Source organism: Chanodichthys erythropterus, chromosome 10 (genome assembly GCF_024489055.1).
Source record: "Chanodichthys erythropterus isolate Z2021 chromosome 10, ASM2448905v1, whole genome shotgun sequence".
Classification (NCBI taxonomy): domain Eukaryota; kingdom Metazoa; phylum Chordata; class Actinopteri; order Cypriniformes; family Xenocyprididae; genus Chanodichthys; species Chanodichthys erythropterus.
This window is the reverse complement of record NC_090230.1, coordinates 25,190,139-25,213,993: the sequence shown is the minus strand read 5'-3', so window position 1 is coordinate 25,213,993 and position 23,855 is coordinate 25,190,139. Positions and strand designations below refer to the sequence as shown.

The window sequence follows — 23,855 nt, the reverse complement described above, 5'->3', positions numbered from 1 at the left end:
AAGGATGCACTGAAAGTTTTATCTGAGGCCTGTAGTATTGATTTGATTGTTCACTAGAACGCTTTTATTGACTATCATATAAATATATATTATTCATTTTCTTTTAATAAAAATATTATTATTATTAAATATTGTTGTATTATAGTATCAAATACTAATACAATTTAAATTATTATAAAATGTACAAAATATTATATTTAGGTTATTACATCAGACATAGATTGCATGTTGGATCGTTGTGTAAACTGCACGTTTCAAAGCAGGTATTACAATAAATACTCAATACTAGCGTCAGGAATAATTAGCCAAGTAATTAAAGTAAATGAGACTCTTTTAACAACTCATTAAAGAGTTAACTCAGGCAAACTCATGAGTGATCAGTGCTTAGAGAAATGACCTCGGACTTGCTCAGGTTCAAATTAAGCCATGAAAAATATATTTTTGCTTAAATTCTGACACAACACTATGCTATTTTGGAATATTTACACAACCATATTTTTGCATCAAATGTAGCCCAAGCAATAATTTCAATTAAATATAGAGTAGAAACACTGATCTGACCATATAAAGTTTAATATGGTCAGATCAGTGTTTCTACTGTATATTTAATAGAAATTAAGCTTCTATGTTTTTTAGACACTAGTCTTTAAAATCTCATTTTGTATGTTGGACTTAATAATTGGAAGAAGTCCAAATCCTTGACTGACTAATTGAGGTTGATCAGCAACACCTCCAATGAGGCTGAAGACTGAAGATTTGCTCTGACCTCAATGAAGTCTTAAAGGGTTAGTTCACCCAAAAATAAAAATTATGTCATTTATTACTCACCCTCATGTCGTTCCACACCTGTAAGACCTTTGTTCATCTTCGGAACACAAATTAAGATATTTTTGTTGAAATCCGATGGCTCAGTGAGGCCTTCATAGGGAGCAATGACATTTCCTCTCTCAAGATCCATAAAGGTATTAAAAACATATTTAAATCAGTTCATGTGAGTACAGTGGTTCAATATTAATATTATAAAGCGACGAGAATATTTTTGGTGTGCCAAAAAAAACAAAATAATGACTTAAGGCCTGTACACACCGGGACGAATATCGCACACGTTTATCGCCAGCATTTTCGAGACGTTTTTTGTGTTCATACCCAAGCGATTTTCTCTGGCAATGCGCAGAGTGAACGTGCATATATGACATATGAGAGAGATGGTCAGAAACGGTAGTGCAAATAAGTCACAATTACAGTAGTGCAAGTGAACGGTAGTGCAAATAAGCATGATACACGATACACAACCTAGGAAGCTAGGGAGTGTTTGAGACACAGTAATAGTTTGTAGAGGTCTTCCTCGTCTACTTACTTTTTCTTCGTCGTCTTGGTATCATTGTGTGCTCGTCAAGACCGTTTTGTGCTTGAGCACCACCAAGTTGTGTTTTACTGTAACTTCAGCAGCTCCAGGCACATGAACAAAAGCGACAATCTCATTGGTCGGCCAGTTTTTAACGCTGTGCGTCAAACCAAAAAAACTAACCCGAGGCATTTTTAAAAAAATTACGCTTTTACGCCTCTCGTTTTTCGCGTCTGTGTGCACACTCACATTGGCGCTCTTTGTTTAGTCATGAGGCGTTAAACGTTGGCGATAATCGCGCACGATATTCTTCCCAGTGTGTACAGGCCTTTATTTATTGATGGTCAATTTCAAAACACATTATGATTGAGTGTATCGAATTATGATTCGGATCACACGTCAATCCCGCCAAAATGCTGAAATCATGTGACATTGACGCTCTGAACTGCGGATTCGACACGCTGATTCATAACGCTCCCGAAGCAGTGTTTTGAAATCGGCCATCACTGTATAAGTGTGTTTTTTTGTTTTTTTTGGCGCACCAAAAATATTCTCGTCGCTTTATAATATTTATATTGAACCACTGTACTCACATGAACTGATTTAAATATGTTTTTAGTACATTAATGGATCTTGAGAGAGGAAATGTCATTGCTGGCTATTGTAGGCCTCACTGAGCCATCGGATTTCAACAAAACATTCTTAATTTGTGTTCTGAAGATTAACGAAGGCCTTACAGGTGTGGAACGACATGAGGGTGAGTAATAAATGACAGAACTAACTCTTTAAGATACTTTGAAGAAACTCAATCACTGCATTTGTTTCTCATGAATCTCATACTGTGCAGAACTGGCATGAGCCATAAATAGTAAAGAAACAGTCTGAATTTTGGTGAATGGACTGTGAATACCTCACAGATCTCACTGAAATGCATAAAAACTCAGCTCGACCAAATGTTGTGAAAAGACGAATGAAAGGCCTCAAGCTAAGATTGACTTTAACCATATGTTTGCGTACATGTTGCCAGATAAATGTCTAAGTCTCGTAAACAAGACTCAATCCTCAAAAGACAATTTAGTGATCAGAGCTAGAGAAAGGTCTGAGATAGGAAGTACCTGGAAAGCTTGGAGTTTGCCCGTAGAGACCAAACAGCTGCTGCTCACGTGCACGTGATCCCTGTTGATCCCGGAGTTCCTAGAAAGGAATGGGTATGTCCATCCATACATCCTCCGATCCTGCTACTTATTGCCATTTATCGTCTGATATATATTTTGACATCAGAGGCAATGTGTCCAATCAAACTCTCAAGTATTTTAGAGCAATTCAGTTTTACTTTGTAGAAACTAGTAAACATGGACAGGTTGACCAACATGGACCAACCCCAATGGGCCAAGAGAATAAATATGTCAGAATTCAATTTTGTAATAAACAATTGTGGTGGAGTGTTCAAGCAAAACCAGTTGAGAACCACTGATCCACACTACCAGTCTGGTCATAGAGTCATCAATTCGAGTTCTCGGTTTGATGTTTGATGGGATTGGGCAAGAGACAGTGCAATTATTCGATCAAGCTGATGTAGTTCCTGAAGCTCCGCGCTTGTTTCCTCATTACGCTAATTGAGTACAAATTGGCTCAGAAGGTGCAGCGCAGCTATCAAGAGGATTAGGTTTATCAGATGACAACGTAAAGCCCTCTGATCCTATTAGACACAAAGCAGCTAACGCAGAGGAGCTGTGTCAGCTCACCAGGGGGAAGCAAGGAGAAAGACGAGAGGCAGAAAGTTGTACACAACATTTTGTGTAAAGAAAGCATTGCACGCAATTCAGCTCATCACCAGGACAACTACCTCATGATAATTATGAATGAAATGGATTTGGTGAATCCTAGAGATATTTCCAAAATAAGATCTCATGAATTTGCTTGACGAGCAGTTTTTGGGTTGTTTTTAATTATATAATGACCTTTGGTTTATCCCAGCCTTTAGCATGACTTGCTATTGCTAATTTTTAGGATTGTACTTTATTAAACCAAACATTTGTGTGCCCAGGCAAACAGCAGGACTCCCTGAGATTTTAAATTTGATTTGTTACATTTTGCCGGCTTTGATGAGCACACTAGCTATAGATGCTAACATCTAGGCTAGCTATCACAAATGGACTAAATCCACAAAACTTTTTTATTTAATGGGCATTAGATGAACAAACCTGACCCATAAATGATATTCAGTGAGATGAATGTGAATGCTAATGGACTGTTAGTGATATAGCATTTGCCTTGGACTCACATTAACACCTAACGGCCTAGAGTTTTTTTTTTTGGTTATTGATGCCATAGCCAAATTGCACTATTAGCAACTATTAGTGTACTTCTAGTGACACCGGAGTCAGAAAGGGAGTGGTTTTCGACTAGTCATTTGATCTCAAGATGTCTGCTCTCCATTTGGTGGGAAAGATGAGAGGCAAATCTCAACATAACACCGACTGTTACGTAACATTCGGGGTGTACGCCCCCAATATTTGCATATGCCAGCCCATGTTCCCAACATTATAAAAGGTATTCGACAAGGGCAGGCATTAACGTCTGGAGCAGCACAGGTGAATCATCAGACTAGGTAAGTAAGCAAGAACAACAGCGAAAAATGGCAGATGGAGCAATAATAACTGACATGACATGATCCATGATATCATGATATTTTTAGTGATATTTGTAAATTGTTTTGTTAATGTGTTGCTAATGTACTGTTAAATGTGGTTATAGTTACCATCGTTTATTACTGTATTCACGGAGACAAGAGCCGTCGTTATTTTCATTTTTAAACATTTGCAGTCTGTATAATGCATAAACACAACTTCATTCTTTATAAATCTCTCCAACAGTGTAGCATTAGCCGTTAGCCACGGATCACAGCCTCAAACTCATTCAGAATCAAACGGTATACAATACTCACATAATCCGACGCATGCATGACGAACACTTTGTAAAGATCCATTTGAGGGTTATATTAGCGGTGTAAACTTTGTTTAGGCACTGTTTAAGGCAACGCAAGCTCCGTGGGTGGAGAACATGAGAATTAAAGGGGCCACACAGCATAAATCGGCGCATATTTAATGATGCCCCTAAATAGGCAGTTAAAAAAATTAAATTAAAAAAATCTATGGGGTATTTTGAGCTGAAACTTCGCAGACACATTCAGGGGACACCTTAGACTTATATTACATCTTGTAAAAAAACGTTCGATGGCACCTTTAATGATATAGCAGTCGCATTGTACTTCCATTGACACCTAGTGACCTGGAGATTTTGGTAACTGAAGCCACTGGAAATGCACTAGTAACAATTATTAGCATGATTAGTGTTTTTCTAGTGACATGGAGAACACTAGGATGGTTTTCCTAGAGAGTGGTTTTCAGCTAGTCATGATCAAGAAGTCTGCTCTCCATTAGGTGAGAAAGGGAGGCAGAAAGTTGGCTGTCATACAAGTTTCGTGTAACGAAAACAAATGCTAATAAACAGATAGTGATATGTTAATGGAAAATGCTAATCACAGTTAATGATATAACAGTCACCTTGGACTAAGACACTTAGCAGCTCAAGCAAATGCTATATGCTAAAGGAAAATGCTAATGATAGTTATCGATATAGCGGTCATCTTGGACTTATACTGACACCTAGTGGCCTGGAGTGTTTTAGTATCTGAAGTCACTGTGGAAATGCACTGTTAGCATTATGTATTTCTAGTGTATTTCTAGTGACATGGGAGACACTAGGATGGTTTTCGGCTAGTCGTGATCAAGATGTCTGCTCTCCATTAGGTGAGAAAGATGAGAGGCAGAAATTTGGATGTCGTACACATTTCGTGTAACAAAAGCAAATGCTAATGGGTAGATAGTGATATGGAAATGGAAAATGCTAATCACAGTTAATGATACAACAGTCATGTGGGACTTACACAGACACTTAGTGGCGAAAGCAAATGCTATATGCTAAAGAAAGCTGTTAATGATAGTTAGCGATATAGCTGTCACCTTGGACTTATACTGACACCTAGTGGCCTGGAGTGTTTTGGTAACTGAAGCCACTGTGGAAATGCACTATTAGCAATTATTAGCGTGATTAGAATGGTTTTCGGCTAGTGAAAATGATGTCTGTTATCCTTTAGGTGAGAAAGACGAGAGGCAGAAATTTGGCTGTCGTACATGTTTCTTGTAACAAAAGCAAATGCTAATGGACAGATAGCGATATGGAAATGGAAAATGGAATGGATAACGGAAAATTCTAATCACAGTTAATGATATAACAGTCTCCTTGGACTTACATGGACACTTAGCGGCAGAAGCAAATGCTAATGAAAAATGCTAATGATGATAGTTAATATCACTGACACCTAGCTGTGAAAGCAAATGTTATATGCTAATGAAAAATGCTAATGATGATAGTTAAAATATAAGTCAGGTTGGACTTACACACTTATCGGCGAAAGAAAATGCTATATGCTAAAGGAAAATGCTAAAGATAGTTAGTGATATACCAGTCGCCTTGGACTTATACTGACACCTAGTGGCCTGGAGTGTTTTGGTAACTGAAATCACTGTGGAAATGCACTATTAGCAATTATTACCATGATTAGTGTATTTCTAGATACGTGGGTCACTAGGATGAAGCGAGTGGTTTTTGGCTAGTTATGTGATTTCAAGATATCTGCTCTCCATTAGGTGACCCACTCAATGCAGAACAAAATGTTTTTAACGTCCTTTTAATATGTGCTAGATGGAAAAAAATGCACATTTAAAGGTGCCCAGCCTAGAATTAAAATTGAATTTACCTCGGCATAGTTGAATAACAAGAGTTCAGTACATGGGAATGACATACAATGAGTCTCAAACTCCATTGTTTCCTCCTTCTTATATAAATCTCATTTGTTTAAAAGACCTCCAAAGAACAGGCGAATCTCAACATAACACCGACTGTTATGTAACAGTCGGGATCATTAATATGTACGCCCCCAATATTTGCATATGCCAGCCATTCAAGACATTACACAAGCCATATTCCTTGTGAGGAATTAAAGGGGCCGCAGTATGATTCGGTGCATAGTTGATGCCCCAGAATAGGCAGTTGAAAAAATGTATTAAAACAAATCTATGGGGTATTTTGAGCTGAAACTTCGCAGACACATTCAGGGGACACCTTAGACTTATATTACATCTTGTAACGTTCGATGGCACCTTTAAAACAAAATTTGGCCCCAAACCAAAATTTCGTATGGCATGTCAGGAGCCATACCGAGACCCCAAATGAACCCATGTTGTTCAGGATGACTGACATGCGTTTATCCCTCAGTGATGTCCTCCCTCAAGTCCCTGTTCTCCTGACATCTTTTAGTAATCTGTAGATTAGCACATAAGACCCCTCTGTCAACCCAATAAATGCATGACTGTGTACAGTTCACCTGTACAGCGATTAACCAAACAACCATATGGAGGCTCACGCTGGGATCCATTGTTGTTTCCATCAGATTCTCACATGAATATGAATCTCTTTGTTCCCTTAAATAGTATGCATGTTGATCATGAGTGGGACAGGACCCCTGTTGGGGAGAGACTTTAAATGTGTGCCAGTTTAATTTAATCAATTTAACTCTTTAACCTTTTGCAGATTGAAACCAATGCAATTACTAGCAGCAATTACGTCTTGCATAATGTGTCGTTAGATGCGTCAACAGTGTAAATTGCTAAATTAGTTATTGTGTAGGTGGTTTTGTAATAAGGGCTAACGTGATTTCACCAAGTACAACATGTTTCCTGGATCAACATCTTTTTTGATCCTGGAACAACATTCCAATCAACCAATCAGATTTGAGGGACATTTTAGGTTAGTTCATGTTAAGACTGTTTTCAGCCAGGAATATTGTTCCAGCATCAACAAAATGTGTTTTCTTGGCGAAATCTCGGTGATCCAAGTCAAGCATGTGTAACAGTCGTAAGCTAGTAAGAGCTGTGCGTGTAAATCTCACTCCCCTGATCTCAAGAGGCGATCTAGTGACGGATACTAGAGTTTGCAGCCTTTAGCCTCCTTGTTAGAGTGTCCGACTCCCATGTGGACGGGCCCGGGTTCACGTCCCGCTTGGAGTAGGCAGGTGCGAACTAGACGGGCCCAGGTTCGCATCCGACTTGGAGCAGGCAGGTGTGAACTAGAGGGGCTACATTGGTGCCGGCCCCGGATTAGAGTGAGGTTTAGGGGGGTGAGTGTAACAGACGTAGGGTAGTAAGAGCTGTGCGAGTAAACCTCACTCCCCTGATCTCAAGTGATGCTCTAGTGACTGAAGCTAGAGGTTGCAGCCTTTAGCCTCCTTGTTAGAGTGTCCGACTCCCATGTGGACGGGCCCAGGTTCGCATCCCACTTGGAGCAGGCAGGTGCAAACTAGAGGGGCTACATTGGTGCCGTGACCCGGATTAGAGTGAGGTTTAGGGGGGTGAGTGTAACAGACGTAGGGTAGTAAGAGCTGTGCGAGTAAACCTCACTCCCCTGATCTCAAGTGATGCTCTAGTGACTGAAGCTAGAGGTTGCAGCCTTTAGCCTCCTTGTTAGAGTGTCCGACTCCCATGTGGACGGGCCCAGGTTCGCATCCCACTTGGAGCAGGCAGGTGTGAACTAGAGGGGCTACATTGGTGCCGGGACCCGGATGGGAGTGATGTTTAGGGGGGTGAGTGTAACAGTCGTAAACTAGTAAGAGCTGTGCGAGTAAACCTCACTCCCCTGATCTCAAGTGATGCTCTAGTGACTGAAGCTAGAGGTTGCAGCCTTTAGCCTCCTTGTTAGAGTGTCCGACTCCCATGTGGACGGGCCCAGGTTCGCATCCCACTTGGAGCAGGCAGGTGCAAACTAGAGGGGCTACATTGGTGCCGTGACCCGGATTAGAGTGAGGTTTAGGGGGGTGAGTGTAACAGACGTAGGGTAGTAAGAGCTGTGCGAGTAAACCTCACTCCCCTGATCTCAAGTGATGCTCTAGTGACTGAAGCTAGAGGTTGCAGCCTTTAGCCTCCTTGTTAGAGTGTCCGACTCCCATGTGGACGGGCCTAGGTTCGCATCCCACTTGGAGCAGGCAGGTGTGAACTAGAGGGGCTACATTGGTGCCGTGACCCAGATGGGAGTGAGGTTTGGGGGGAGGGGGTGTAACAGTCATAGGCTAGTAAGAGCTATGCATAAAACCTCACTCCCCTGATCTCAAGAGATGCTCTAGTGACTGATGCTAGAGGTTGCAGCCTTTAAGGTCGGCCGTCTGGCAGTTTTTGATCGTCGGCCGAATAAGTTCTCAGTGTGTTCCGCACCATCGGCTGAAGTTGGTCCTCGTCGCCTTTTTTCGGCCAATTCTAAATGTTGAATCGGCGTCGGAGCTTGTCGGTCCGTCGGGCCATCTGATCATAGCTTTCCTGTAGCTCAGTGGTTAGAGCATGGCACTAGCAATGCCAAGGTCATGGGTTCGATCCCAGGGATTGCACACTCAGATACAAATGTATAGTATAATGCAATGTAAGTCGCTTTGGATAAAAGCGTCTGCCAAATGCATAAAAAAAAAAAAATCATTCTGATTGGCTGTTTGGATACTGCCACCTGCTGGTTCGGAAAGGCATTTCATCTCACGCAGGCGCAGAACTGACATGCTACTTGGCCGTCGGCTGTCTAGCGTTGGTTTGGTGTGTCAGGCCAACTTTGGACACAGATGCTGCCAACGTGAGCCAACCCTGCAGTCTGCTTTCGTCACCACTAGTTCCTCGGTGTCGGCTTGGTGTGTTCCGGCTTTTAGCCTCCTTGTTAGAGTGCCCGATTCCCATGTGGACGGGCCCAGGTTCGCATCCGACTTGGAGCAGGCAGGTGTGAACTAGAGGGGCTACATTGGTGCCGTGACCCAGATGGGAGTGAGGTTTGGGGGGAGGGGGGTGTAACAGTCATAGGCTAGTAAGTGCTATGCATAAAACCTCACTCCCCTGATCTCAAGAGATGCTCTAGTGACTGATGCTAGAGGTTGCAGCCTTTAAGGCAGGAACACATCAAGCCGACGGTCGGCCATCTGGCAGTTTTTCTTCGTCGGCCGACTAAGTTTTCTCGGTGTGTTCCGCACCATCGACTGAAGTTGGTCCTCGTCGCCTTTTTTTCGGCCAATTCTAAATGTTGAATCGGCGTCGGAGCTTGTCGGTCTGTCGGGCCATCTAATCATTCTGATTGGCTGTTCGGATACTGCCACCTGCTGGTTCGGAAAGGCATTTCATCTCACGCAGGCGCAGAACTGACATGCTACTTGGCCGTCAGCTGTCTAGTGTTGGTTTGGTGTGTCAGGCCAACTTTGGACACAGATGCTGCAGACGTGAGCCAACCCTGCAGTCTGCTTTCGTCGAGTGTTTATAGTTAATATAAGTGATCTCATCACTAGTGATCTCATCAAACCCTTCACACTAAGCACTAACTTTTGCTGTGTAATTCATCCAGACATCTGTGCTCCAAACATGAAGGATTCCTCAGATCTGTATAGTAACATACTGAAAACACCATGAGCACCTTAGTAACTATAGCAACATGCTAAAAATAAAATACCTCAGCAAATGCATTGCAACCACATAGTGACATGCCAAAAAAACATCACTAATTTAAAAAAAAAAAACATGTTTTGCATAGTTAAATGTCACACGCAATTAGAAAATATAAAAATGATGTTTTTGTTTGTAACACTGTTGATTATTAATGTCTTTTTAACAGATCTCAGAGGTTTCTGCTGTGTCAGTGACCGTTTTATGTCCTTAATGTGTGTTTTTGGCCTCAGTTCACCCTGCAGGATCAAAAGACAGTTTACGTGCTCCTGCTATCTAGAGCCTCTTCACAGCCCAGGAAGAACAAGGTTAAACTTTCCTCCTTAACACTTAATCTGATACTCTTAACATTGTTAAAGCGGATATTCCTCGGGAGTCGCTGACGTACTTACACCTTTAATCGGCTGATTTGATGCCTCACCTGTCAGTCAAACAGATCTTCTCCACCCACCTTATTCTATAAGGGTCCACAGGCTCCTCCCACTCTGACATCACTGGGGAAATCTTTCCATGACTGTGAGAGAGAGATTAGAGCAGGGTGAATGTATAGACAAACACTTAAAACAGACGTATGACATTGTTAAAGAGCAATTTAAAGGGGTATTTCACTGAAAAAAGAAAATGATTTCACTTACTAACCCTCAAGTCATTCTGAGTATCATAAAGAGGGACAAATATAAATCATTATTCACTGAAAAATTGTTATTGGCTTTACTACTCCTCCTGATATTCATCTGGTGTGTTTTAAGGTTGTGTTTGTTTTCAGAGTTGTCAAATACATTTACACATACATTCACACACACACACTACAATATATATTTTGCAGTGTAGTACTAGAGGAGACCAGCAGAGGGAAACACCAGCCAAGAGTCAGGGATGTGGCTGCTTTAATAAAATTAAATTAGATCCATTTATTAATGTTTGCTTTCTTAAAGTGTCGCTCTGCATTGAATATTGTCTCACTATTACTTAGAAAACCTCAAAAATTAATCTTTTAGTAAGATGAACAGTAACAGTCATGCTTGCCTTATAATTGGACAATCTCAAAATGAACGACTCTTGTTTTTTTTAATCTACTGCATCACATTTATGTAAACATGCGCTAGATGGATGTGTTTGACCATATGCAAAAGACGGCTTTCTAAAAACATGGAGCTAAAGTTAAGTTCAACTTTGCATTTTCGAAATTGAAAAATTGAAATTATGAGATAAATGAAATTTACAAGTTATGAGAATGAGATAAAAAAATGTATAACATATTTATGAGATAAAGCTGAAATTATGACAAGCTGAAGTTGAAATAAGTTGAAATTATGATATTTATATAAAAATATAATATATATATATATATATATATATATATATATATATATATATATATATATATATATATATAAATTAAAATGATGCCAAAGTTATAATTATGTCATAAAAAGTCAGTTGATATACTAAGTCACAATTATGACACATAAAAGACTATGGCATACAAAGTCAAAAATATGACAAGATGAAATTGACAGATAAAATTAAGAGAATTTTAAATTATGATAAAAAACTTAGTATGTCAATTCTGACTTTTTATCTAAGTCACATTTATGACAAGTCATAATTATGGCATATAAATTCATAATTATGAGAGAGTCAAAATAAGTCAAATGTTGAAATTGATAAAGTTGAAAGTAACAGATAAAATGAAATTATGATATGAAAATGACAGTTAAAATGATGACAGTTAATCTGAAAAATTGTGATAAAGTTGAAATTATGACAAATTGAAACTATGAGAAGTTGAAATTATAATATAAAAAATTGACAGTAGAAGTTATGACAAAAAGTTATAAATATGTGATGACAATTATGGCAATTAAAGTCCAAATTATGTTGAAATTGACAAAAAAATATATAATTATGAGAATGAGATAAAGTCCAAATTATGACATTTATGAGATAACGCTGAAAATATGACACATTGAAATTGAGATATAAAAAAAATTAAAAAGTAGAAATTAGGACAAAAAGTTATAATTATGTGATTAAAAAGACATTAAGTTCCAATTTTGACACATAAAACAATTATGAAAAAACTATGGCATACAAAGTCAAAATTATGACAGGATGAAATTGATAAAGTTAAAATTAAGAGATAAACTGAAATTATGATAAAAATTGACAGTCAAAATCATAGCTGTAATTATAAGATAAAAAGTCAAAAATTGACATACTAAGTCACATTTATGACACAAGCAATTATGAGAAGACAATTATGGCATACAAAGTCATAATTATGAGAGAGTCAAAATGATGAAATTAAAGTTGAAATTGATAAAAAGCTGAAATTAAGAGATAAAATGAAATGATGATATGAAAATGACAGCCAAACTGATGACCGTTAATTTGAGATAAATATATATATTATGTGATAAAGTTTAAATTATGATGTTGAAACTATGAGAAGTTGAAATATAAAAAATTGACAGTAGAAATTATGACAAAAAGTTATAAATATGAGATGAGACAATATGGCAATTAAACTAAACAATTATGAAACTGACTTAAAGTTGAAACTAAAAGATAAGGAACTGACAGTGAAAATCATGAGTTATAATTAGGAAATAAAAAGTCAATTATGAGTCACAATTATGACAAAGTAAATTATGATAAATGACAATATGACAATAAATATGCTTAAGTCATAAATAGTTATGATATAAAGTAGAAGTTATGACAGTTAACATTAAAAGGAAAAGAAAAAGTTGACTATCTTATGACAGTATGTATTATGATTATGGGGAAAAAAGGCTATTTTTTGCGACAACGCTCAGTTATATTCAGTCAGAACTGGGATTCACACCACATGTGACAGAGTTTCTACATAAGGCAAATCTCAACGTCATTTTCCAACCATTTCCACTTTGCCTTGTGCATCTGACTCACTCAGAAATCACCCTTAGAAAACAAGATGTCTTTTCTCTAGATTCAACAAAGTTTGATGTGCTTCTAATAGAGTGAGCAGGACTGAGCCCAATCTGACGTTATGAGAGCAGATTTGAGCACTTTAAACTCCCTTTTCACATAAACGACAGGACGGCAGGACCTTTAAAATCATCTTTAAGAATTACACGTCATCCTGTTAGAGGATTTTAAAACGGAATAAAGAGGAAATTCAATCTGCCGACGGTCTCACGGGTGAGAGATAAACACGGGGTTTACAGACACAAATCATCGTTCATCGTCAACAGATGCAAAAAGGCCCTAATCTGGATTGAAAATCAATGCAGTGAAAATACATGCAAAATCATTTCCCATGAGCCTTTGAGTTTATTAATGGCATGACATGCTATTTCACTAAAGAAAATGTGCCCGAATAAACGCACTGTTGTTGTAAAGATTGGAATAGAAGACGTCCTTAAGAAAATATTGATTTTCTGATGTCTTTATTACTTTTTTTACAATAATAAATACATTTCTGAATTGAACATACATGAGCAGAAAGTCTTTTTCTACAGGACCTCATTGAGGACGGAAATCTTCTACACTGTAAAAAAGAATTGTTGGTTTAACTTAAAAAAGTAAGTTATCTTTTTGCCTTAAAGTTCACTGAAATTGAAAATTCGACTTAATCCAAGGAAGGTGATTGGTTTAATCAACAGAAACTCAAAATATGATGTTATCTGAACCAAATTAATTATTGAAGTTGATTTGATAAAAGAAAAAATGTGATAAATCATGAAAATAATTTTTTACAGTGTAGGAATAATACATTTCACTGCTCAAACGTGAGTCTTATTTCACCCCAAAATTAACTGAAAACCAAAACGTATTTTTAAAACCATTGTGACATTATTTTCATGACATTTAAGAACATTTCCACAAAAAAAAAAAAAAATCAAAAAATGTTTATGAAAAATAATGCTAAATTATATAAAGTCTTTACATAATGGGATTATTTGCATTATTTATTGTACTGCTTTACTTTATACTGATTTAAATAAAATAAAATAAGAAAAAATGCAGTTGTTTTTACAGTGTTTTAATAATTCAAATAATGTATAAAATAAAAAAAAATATTAAAACCTTTATATTAAAAAAAAACTAAATATTAGAGCAATAAGAACCACTTCTAAGAAGCAAAAATAATTACATATTTTTTAAAACCAATGTGGCATTAAAGAATAATTAAGAACATTTTCCACCCAAAAAAATAAAAATAAAATAAAATGAATTAATTATATGTAAGATAATGCTAAATTGTGTAATGTATTTACATAACGGGAGTATTTGCTGTACTGTTTTACTTTATACTGATTTAAATAAAATAAAATCATTAAAAAAACTGTAATCTAGCCTGTTTTACAGTGTATTAATAATTCAATAATTTATAAAAAAAAAAAAAAAAATTATATATATATATAGAAACCTAAATCAATAATATTACAGGACTACTTCTGAGGATAACTAAATTTATATGTAATTTGTTTTTTAAACATTTACACCATGATATTATTTGCTGTACTATTTATTTTATACTATTTTAAATCAAATAAATTCTGCATTACAGTCTATTAATAATAAAAAAAATAAAACTAAAAAAATATAAAAAACTAAATCAGTAATATTACTTTAATAGAAACCGCTTTTGAGAATAATTAACTATAACTTCCAAGGACGGACTTAAAATGTTTTTCACTGTCATGCAAATACAATGGAGAGAAAAACTGCAAAAGTTTAGTTCATCTTATGATGTCAAGGTGAAATGCCTCACCCAATCAATATAAAGTGTGATCAATAATAAATAAAATCTACATTATACACATGTGAAGAGGTGATGAACATCAGGTGTGGTGTTTGCTCAGCTCTTTCTCCAGTCTGTCCCTGAGTTTGTGGAAGGACGGTCTCTTCTTGGGGTCCGTCTCCCAGCAGGACATCATGATGGCGTAGACGTCAGGAGGACATTCGTCCGGCGGCTCCATGCGGTATCCCTGATCCACGCGCTCCCTCACATCACTCACCGTCTGCCACAGAAACCACAACACACGATCAAACTCTAATGAAGGTGGCGGCGAAATATCTTTATAGTGAGAGGGAAAGAAACGCACCATCTTGGGATACGGCTGCCGGCCGAAGGAGAAGATCTCCCACAGCAGCACTCCATAACTCCACACGTCTGACTGAGTGGAGAACTTCTACAGGAACAGAGCAAAGCCAGGTCAGGTGTAAAGGCGAGCTCTACTAGAACAGGTTTTCATGCTCGAATGTTCATTATTTTCCTCATATTCTCCATTGCTGTTGTTTACATTCAGAAACTGTGACCCTGATATAGAGAATAACATCAATATTTCATCCAGCTCCTCTCACCTTGCTCTTCAGGGCTTCGGGTGCCGTCCACTTGATGGGTAACTTTGAGTTGTCGGTTGCTGTTGAACTGACCTTGGCCAGTCCGAAATCGCTGATTTTGGCGACGCCGTCCTCCGACACGAGGATGTTGCGTCCGGCGAGGTCTCGGTGCAGGAGCTTCTTTGACTCCAGGTGCTCCATACCTTCACAAACATCTCTGAGAAAACCACAGAAACAAAACCTCCGTCACGGATTCACATGCTTTAAATAAGCTAATTTCTATACGTTACATTTCTAATGCTTTTACATAAAAATCACATGAGACTATAGGAGAATTGCATGTAAACACGTTCATTTAGTTTTAGAAATAAATAAATAAATAAATAAATAAATAAAATGTTATTCTAAGTTTTTTTTAATAAGTAAAAATAATTCTCACTACCATAATACCAAAAACTGCACAAAATAAGAAAAAAGTAACTTTTTAAAAAATAAAAATATAATAATTCTCATTAACTTAATACAAAATTATAAATAAAACCTATTTGAATAAAAAATAAAATATTCTTAATATCATATTACCAAAAAATAGCACTTTTAAAAAATAAAAATAAAATTCTTATAACATAATACAAAATAACTTTAATAAATGAAAAATAAATAATAAAATTAAGCCTTTTTAAAATAAAAAATTACTTAATTCTTACCGCCATAATACCAAAAAAATAGTACAAAATAAGGAAATAAAGGCAATTCTCAATACATTAATACAAAATAATAATAATAAATAGAAAATAAATGAACAAAATAAAAAAAATTAATAAATAAAATCCCCAAAATAGCACAACATAACAAAAAAGGCTATAAATACAAAATTAATACAAAAAACAATAATAATAATAATAATACATGGAAAATAAATCAATAAATAATAAAATAATGTTTACTAACATAACACCAAAATAGCAAAATTAAGCCTTTTCCCCCCATATAAAATCATTCTAATTACCATAATGCAAAACAACAATAATTATATTAACAATAATAACAATAATAATAATCCTGTGTGTCTGGGCATTTTTCTTAAATTGACTTTTTTAAGTGATAACTCTTCTCAATGATACTTAAATCAAAATAATGTACTTTTAAATAATATTTGCATTTTGGTGATGAGAATTGAGGAAAAAAATGTGTTTAATGTGTTTAAAAAAATAAATAATTTTGATTTTCTTTATGCAGAATGTATTTTCTTATTTCTCTTTCTATATTTAAAGGTTGCATTGATTTACTGCATTGAAAGTGAATGTTTTATCTGAAGTGAGTGTACTGTTGTGACCTCTTACAGTGCGAAGCGCAGCAGCTGAGTCTCACTGACGGCGAAGCGTCCTCGTGTGCGGAGGAAATTCACCAGATTGCCCTGTTACGACACACAATCATCAGAACACACACATACTCATTTACTCCAGGACAAATGACACTCTTCTGACACACAAACACAGCTGTACCTTCGTCATTAACTCTGTGACGATGTGAAGTCCGTTGTGAAGAATCACCCCTAATAACTGCACCAGATTCTTATGATGGAGATTTCTGGAGAAGAGGATTTTATATTTGTGTATATGTTATAGACATACAGGAGGTGACGGGCGAGGAAATGCTCTTACGTCATGACCGATGTCTCTTCGAGGAAGGCCTGAGCGGTTACGTCACATTTGATGTTCTTCACAGCGACTCTCTGACCTGCGTATTCGCCCTCGAACACGGCTGAAATATCATGAGCGTCACATTAGCTGAACCAATGAAACTAAATACATTTTCAACCACCATGTTTATATGATTTGCATGTGTATATCAATATATCATCTAAACAACTGTAGTACAGCTGATGCTTTTGTCGTTTTTATTTAAATGGAAAGAAAATACTATATATATTTTATATATATATATATATATATATATATATATATATATATATATATATATATATATATATATTATAAATGTAACATATATCAGTAATAATAAAAATATAAAAAGTACAATATATATATGAGTGTGTGTGTGTGTGTGTATATATATATAACATCTATTGTATATTTATTAATCATTTAAATTACATTATTTTTTACACATTTAAGATATATTAAATTTATAATACAGATATACATATATTAATGTAATTTATCAAGTATCAATAACTATGAACTACATATTAACTGTACAATAATTACAATTATATATATATATATATATATATATATATATATATATATATATATATATATATATATATATATATATATATATATATATACACACATATATATATATATATACACACATATATATATTAATTATATCTAAAAAATATAATATAATACATTCAAAATGTTAAATATTGGAAAGGTGTTTATAGAGTGTAATTTATATATTAATATTTTATAATTTATAATTTTTATATTTCCAGTTTATGAATGTACTGTAAGTAAAATCAACCTCAGATATGTTTTTTGGACTCATTGGATTGCACTGCAACATTTTCCACAAAAATGATCATATTTAGGAAATAAAAAATAACCATATTTATTCCTGAGATGCTAACTGGACACCACGCACTGATTTTAACACAACATAATGAGGTCATGTGACATACAGTAGAATACTGTTGCATAACATACTACTTAAATTTTAAGCTTTCCAGTTAGTGTGCAGTGTGTTAGTGCTCTATTCCCAATCCCAGCCCATGTCTTTTTCAAATGCTGCTCTCTAGTGTTTCTCTGGGAGAAATACGTGTAAAAACAGAAGAAAAGCGTACCACCGAACTCGCCCTCTCCGATGACCTCTCCTAACGTCAACTTCGAGAGATCCAGAAGCCAGCCAGCTGCGAAACAGAGCGAGATTTCCTGCATTAATCAATCTTCAAGGATTTCTGGACCTCTATTGCATTAACTCTTACATTTCAACAGCTTCGTCTCGGCAGATTTAGTTCCTTCCTTCTTCTTGGGTTTCAGCAGAACAGTAGCAATGGCGCCTCGATTTCTGCTGTAAAACTGCGACAACGAACACAGCGTTGTTAAATCAGTGTATGATGCAATACTTCTTCTAAATCATGTTGCAAAAAATAAAAAAATTCATGTAACACCACATAGCCACTCAAAAAATGGCCTAAAAATAAATGCTACAAAGTCAATATGTTTGAATATTATATAATAATAATTGGTCACACCACAAAAGGTGATCAGAGATGGTGAAAATGACACTAATAAAAAAGAAGGAAAAATGGCCTAAAAAAATGTTACAAACTCAATGTTTGAATATCGAATATTTGTTGCACCACAAAAGGTGATTAAAATGTTGAAAAAGAAAATGCCGATGTGAAAGTGAAAAACATCCCAAAAATGTGTGTGACTTAAAATTAAATAAAACTGAAATAAAACATTACAATAAAAATGACTGGGGGGGAAAAAAAAAGGAATTTTACAATAAAATCTATTTTAAAAAAGCTACAAGGTGATGAAAAATAGCCAAAATAAAATAATTTTAAAATCCCTTAATATGCATATTATATAAAATACTAATTGTTTACACCTGTAACGACTGAGACAAATCAGACACAATAATTTGTCCTATTTAACAAATAATCCTTAAAACACTCTGTGGGGCAAGGGCCTCGGTTACTATGGACCATCTGATAAGGTTTTTACGATCAGAAAGAATTTTGTAGAGACTCTGACTTGATTCTTTCTAAAGAAGGACAAATAAACCCATTCACTCCTATATATTCTATATATAACCATGTGAGAAATGTATAAACATGTATCCAATTTTACTCTCTCATGATTTTCCTTTTATAGGTTTTGGCCCATGTATTAATTCTCTCTTTTGAACTTCTTTGTATTAATGTTTCAGAGTTGCATACTACTGTAGGATTAACTAAAATCATATGGGTTACATGTTTGATATCGATGGACAGCAACTTTCGTTTCCAATTTGGTAATTTGTGTTACATGTTGCTAACTCTGTGACACATTAGTATTACAAGAATCTTTAATAGTTTCTTCTTCAACAACTCAAGCATGCTCAAAACAATGGCTCGTAATAAGACCTCACAGAGGGGTTCTGCCACTTGGAAATTCAACTTTCTCATTGGTCAGGTCAACCCCATATCACACATTTGAACACTAAACAGCGATTTAGTATTAATTTGTGAACCACCATTGTTAGCAAAAGTGCTTTATTACTGAGAACACTGATGGTCCTTCCACCTTGTTTAATTGAACCTTCGCAAAGACCCGCCCCCCTTAGTTACTGTTGCTTTGTCCGACAAGCCGTGGCGCTGTCATGCCACACAGAGTGAAAAATACATCCCAGAGCAAAGAGGACACTGACAACACGTCGACAAACAAGACAGAGCAGGTTACTTATGATATTAAAGTCCCAGCTTTCAAATTGTGTAATTTTTTTAAGAAATTCAAACAATAAAAAATGTTTTGTGGTTCTTTAATGTGTCGTGACAGATTGCTGTAGTGCCTCAGCTCAAGCGGCTCGTGAACCGATCATCTCTTCCTACTAGTTCATTTATAGCATCAAGTAAACATGAATGAACATCAGAAGGAATGTTGTTTCAAACGCGGAAAGACGTCAGTACACACCATTTTTCAAGTTCAAGTCCACCGAGGTTAATCTTCTAACTCCTGACTGCTTTGTCGGACAAAATGGCGGATTCGGCATTATGATTGGTTAGATCGCTTGTCAATCAATCTCCCGGCGAAGGGTCAATTGACTTTTCCTGTTCCCACTTTGGCTTACTGTATCATTTATCATTTTACCCATGTACGTGTGACTTGTGTGTATGTATATGTTTGTTAGTTTAGTTATGTGTTCATGATTTAGTTAATACAACTTGTGTTTTATGATTCCTTGTCTGCAATAAATTGCCTCTTAAATTATTTAGATTTTGCTACCAGCTCTAAGTGCTGTAAATGCTAGGAAACACACCCTTCTCTTACAATTAATTGTAATCAATACTGAGTGATCACAGAATGAAACTGATTGATTAATTGTAATTTTAATGTAGCTACATCAAGTTAATCTGATTAACTGATTCAAATACTCAGAATTAATAATCATAATAAGTTATGATAATTATTAATATTTCCCCTTTGAGCTAATTTGCTACACACAGCATGACGTTTTAACTGCAGAAAAACTAAAAGTTGGAAATAAATGGTGTAAATGGCCAAAAAACTGAAATAAAACTGAAAATTACCTGAAAAAACAAAATTATTTAAAAATAATAAATTGACAATAATAATAATCTGATCAAAAATAATAAAAACCCTCAATACATTAAATAAAATATGTTGCCACACTGCATCACTTCTTGACTGTTAAAAAAGGGGGAAAAAAATGAAAACTGGCAAAACAAAAAAATCATTCTGAAATGTAAAGTATGACCCAATAATAATAATAATAATAAACAATTACAATAAATGCAACATCACACAGCCTTAAAAAGTCCCCAAAAAGTCTTGAAAACATCTGACTATGACCACAGGCAAGTACCCTAGTGTTGTTTCCCCTTCAAAACCACAGGACACCAGCAGCGCAGATGTGTCACTGGAAACCGAGATAAATGAAGAAATGCAGGCTAAAAATGGCCACTTGACGTACCTCTATCATGTCAATGAGGTTGTAGAAGAACTCCTTGTTGTCGATGGTCAGTTTGTTGTTTTGGAAGATGACCCGGTAGTGGAAGACCTTCTGGTGAAAGCAGACGCACAGCACAAAATCGCCGGGGTGCCGAACGGACTCTCGCACCAAGAAAAGCCCGTCGTCCATGGGCTTGAGTTTGCAGACGGCTTGCAGTCCTGATATCTTGCCGTGAAACCATCTGCAAAGAACATCAGAGAAGACATTGTGAAGTGTACATGACCTAATTTCAGCCCAGCTAACACCAACCACATCCTTTCTGTTTGTAATGTAACAACAATAACTTTATGAGCTTGTTCCTCATAGTAATTCATATGTCGGTCACTTACGGCATAAGGCTCAATTTTGGGTCTATACAGAGTGCTTCCCTTTCTCTGAAGTTTGAACCCGAAACCAGCCCTTCATCTCCTGTTGTGTTATGTCTGGCTCTGTATTCTCCTTTTCTCTGAAAACATATTTTAGTGAAAAGGTCTGTTAAAGGATTAGTCCACTTTCAAATAAAATTTACTCACCCCCATGTCATCCAAGATGTTCATGTCCATCTTTCTTCAGTTGAAAAGAAATTAAGGTTTTTGATGAAAACATTACAGGAATAACCCTTATAGTGGACTTCAATGGCCTCCAAAATTACACTTTCAGTGCAGCTTCAAAGGGCTTTAAACGATACCAGACGAGGAATAAGGGTCTTATCTAGTGAAACGATTGGTCATTTTCTAAAAAATTTAATTGTATATGCTTTATAAACACAAATGATCGCCTTCCAAGTGTTTCCACCAAAACTGCACTTTTGTATTCTTCAAAAAGCTTACGCTGTATGTCCTACGCCTTCCCTATTCTACTTACGGAACAAACGCTGTGGCAGTTTCATTTTTTCCGTAAGTAGAATAGGGAATGCGTAGGACATACAGCGTAAGCTTTTTGAAGAATACGAAAGAAGCACTTGGAACAAGGCGATCATTTGTGTTTATAAAGCATATACATTTACATTTTTTAGAAAATGACCATTCGTTTTGCTAGATAAGACCCTTATTCCTCGTCTGGTATCTTTTAAAGCTCTTTGAAGCTGCACTGAAACTGTAATTTTGACCTTCAACCGTTTGGGCTCCATTGAAGTCCACTATAAGGAGAATAATCCTGGAATGTTTTCATCAAAAACCTTAATTTCTTTTCAACTGAAGAAAGAAAGACATGAACAACTTGGATGACATGGGGGTGAGTAAATTATCAGGAAAACTTTATTTAAAAAAGTGAACTAATGCTTTAATAGGATAGTAAATAGGCCCCATTGACTTATTTTTTTTTTTTTTGTTGTTGTGGGGGGGGGATACTATGGAAGTCAATGGAGTCCAATGTTTGTTTACTAACATTCTTCAAAATATCTTCTTTTGTATCCAGCAGAAGAAAGAAATTCATACTAGGTTTGGAACAACTTGAGGGGGAGTAAATGATGACAGAATTTTCATTTTTTAGGTGAACTATCACTTTAACACCAAGAACTAGCGTCCACACCAACGGTTGTGTTTATCAAGCGCGCCATTTGACGCCGCCTCTTTAAATGTTCGCGCTCTTTAAAGTCAAGTGGATTCTGATTGGCTGTAAAAAAAATTTTTTTCGTTAATCAGCTTTAAAAAAAATTTTTTTAAAGTGATTTCATCCCCTCTGTGTCGGTATCGTTATGTTTTAGACTTCCATATTCTCATAGAATTATATCGATTATTGAAACGTTAGAAAAAAGCTGCTTATTTTACCGTTCCAGGCCCCACGAGAGTCAAGATGTCGCCTTTGTGATACAGTATTTCCCCAGCTTTAGGTTTGCGGTTCTCCTTTTTGGCGACGCACTGCGTACCTGCCGTCCAGTTCTTCTAGAATAAGCAATGACAGACGTGAGGTGAGAACATTGAGGTGTTGGTTAACATTTAAAAAAAAATCTCGCTTACCATGGCCATGTTTTTACAGAGCACCGAAGATCAGCAGCTCTTCGGAACTTGAATCTGTTCGAGAAGACTGAGGTAAAAAGCGAATAAGATGGCGCTGACGTACTTTCATCATGTTACAGCAGTCTATCGAGATGCTAAAAATGAACTTCACACCACACAGGCACAAAAATAAATTGCAAAAAAGTATAAATGTCCCAAAAGTTAATTTACAAAACTCGATGCACATTAAATTGAATAATACATTTACACATTTGTCACTGCTAAAAGTGATTAAAAATGGTAGAAAAATTTTTTTGTTAATGAATCTTTACACATTAATAAAAACTAACGTTAATAAAAAAAAGTCCCAACTTGTCACCACATTTTAAAAATAAAACCAAAAAGCTATAAAGGTGATCAAAATAGCTCAAACCAAACCACAATAGGCCAACACACAATAACTACTTAGCACAGCATGACACCCTGACTGCAAAAAAAAGCTAAAAGATTATTTAAAATGGTTAAAATACTCAATAAGATGTGAAAAGTCCCCAAAATATATATTAAAAACATAAAAACACCACTTAGCTGCAGAAAAGAATGCCCCAAAACATTAAATGTATAAAAAAAAAAAAAATGCAAAAGAGGCTAAAATGCGATGCGAATGTTAAAAAAAGCTAAACTGAATTGACCACAACTTTAAAAAGCCAAAAGGTAGTTAAAATACTTAAATGCACAAAATATATTTCATAAAAACGTCAATAGAAATATTTCTAAACCCCATAACAGTGCTGTATAAAATTATAACCAATTAAAAATATATTCTTGATGTTTTCAAGTTTCATTTCACTCACCAGTAGGACTTGGTTTGGGTATCACAAGAGTGTTGCTGGTGTCTGTAGTAGATGTGAGTGGTTCTACACTCATCAGAGCTTATTACACACACTCACTTCCTCCTGATATGCA

At 35.9% G+C, this 23,855-nt stretch overlaps 1 protein-coding gene across 4 annotated transcripts; it reads right to left on the bottom strand.

The window, feature by feature from the left end:
- Positions 1 to 10,390: 10,390 nt before the first annotated feature.
- On the bottom strand, positions 10,391 to 23,843 carry matk (megakaryocyte-associated tyrosine kinase). 4 transcript variants are annotated; one of them, XM_067396745.1, is made up of 14 exons: positions 23,744 to 23,841; positions 22,911 to 22,977; positions 22,722 to 22,835; positions 21,303 to 21,418; positions 20,935 to 21,154; positions 18,218 to 18,311; positions 18,077 to 18,142; positions 16,926 to 17,025; positions 16,767 to 16,851; positions 16,605 to 16,678; positions 15,283 to 15,478; positions 15,024 to 15,110; positions 14,731 to 14,939; positions 10,391 to 10,441 (listed from the first exon to the last, which is right to left on the bottom strand). In XM_067396745.1, exons 2-13 carry the CDS (start codon positions 22,917 to 22,919, stop codon positions 14,760 to 14,762), a joined length of 1,341 nt encoding a protein of 446 aa, XP_067252846.1. In that variant the 5' UTR covers positions 22,920 to 22,977; positions 23,744 to 23,841; the 3' UTR covers positions 10,391 to 10,441; positions 14,731 to 14,759. The 4 variants fall into 4 exon arrangements, with proteins under 4 accessions (XP_067252846.1, XP_067252848.1, XP_067252845.1 ...); XM_067396747.1 differs by lacking the exon at positions 10,391 to 10,441 and having other exon boundaries at positions 13,016 to 14,939; positions 22,722 to 22,832; positions 23,744 to 23,843; XM_067396744.1 differs by lacking the exon at positions 10,391 to 10,441 and having other exon boundaries at positions 13,016 to 14,939; positions 23,744 to 23,840.
- Positions 23,844 to 23,855: the final 12 nt, after the last annotated feature.

Bases quoted from the DNA above. Each gene is read 5' to 3' on its own strand.
- matk (XM_067396745.1), bottom strand. The intron at 21,419-22,721 runs GTAAAATAAGCA...ATATGTTTTCAG, and splicing joins CTCTCGTGGGGCCTGGAACG to AGAAAAGGAGAATACAGAGC. The intron at 14,940-15,023 runs GTGCGTTTCTTT...TTTCTGTGGCAG, and splicing joins GGCAGCCGTATCCCAAGATG to ACGGTGAGTGATGTGAGGGA.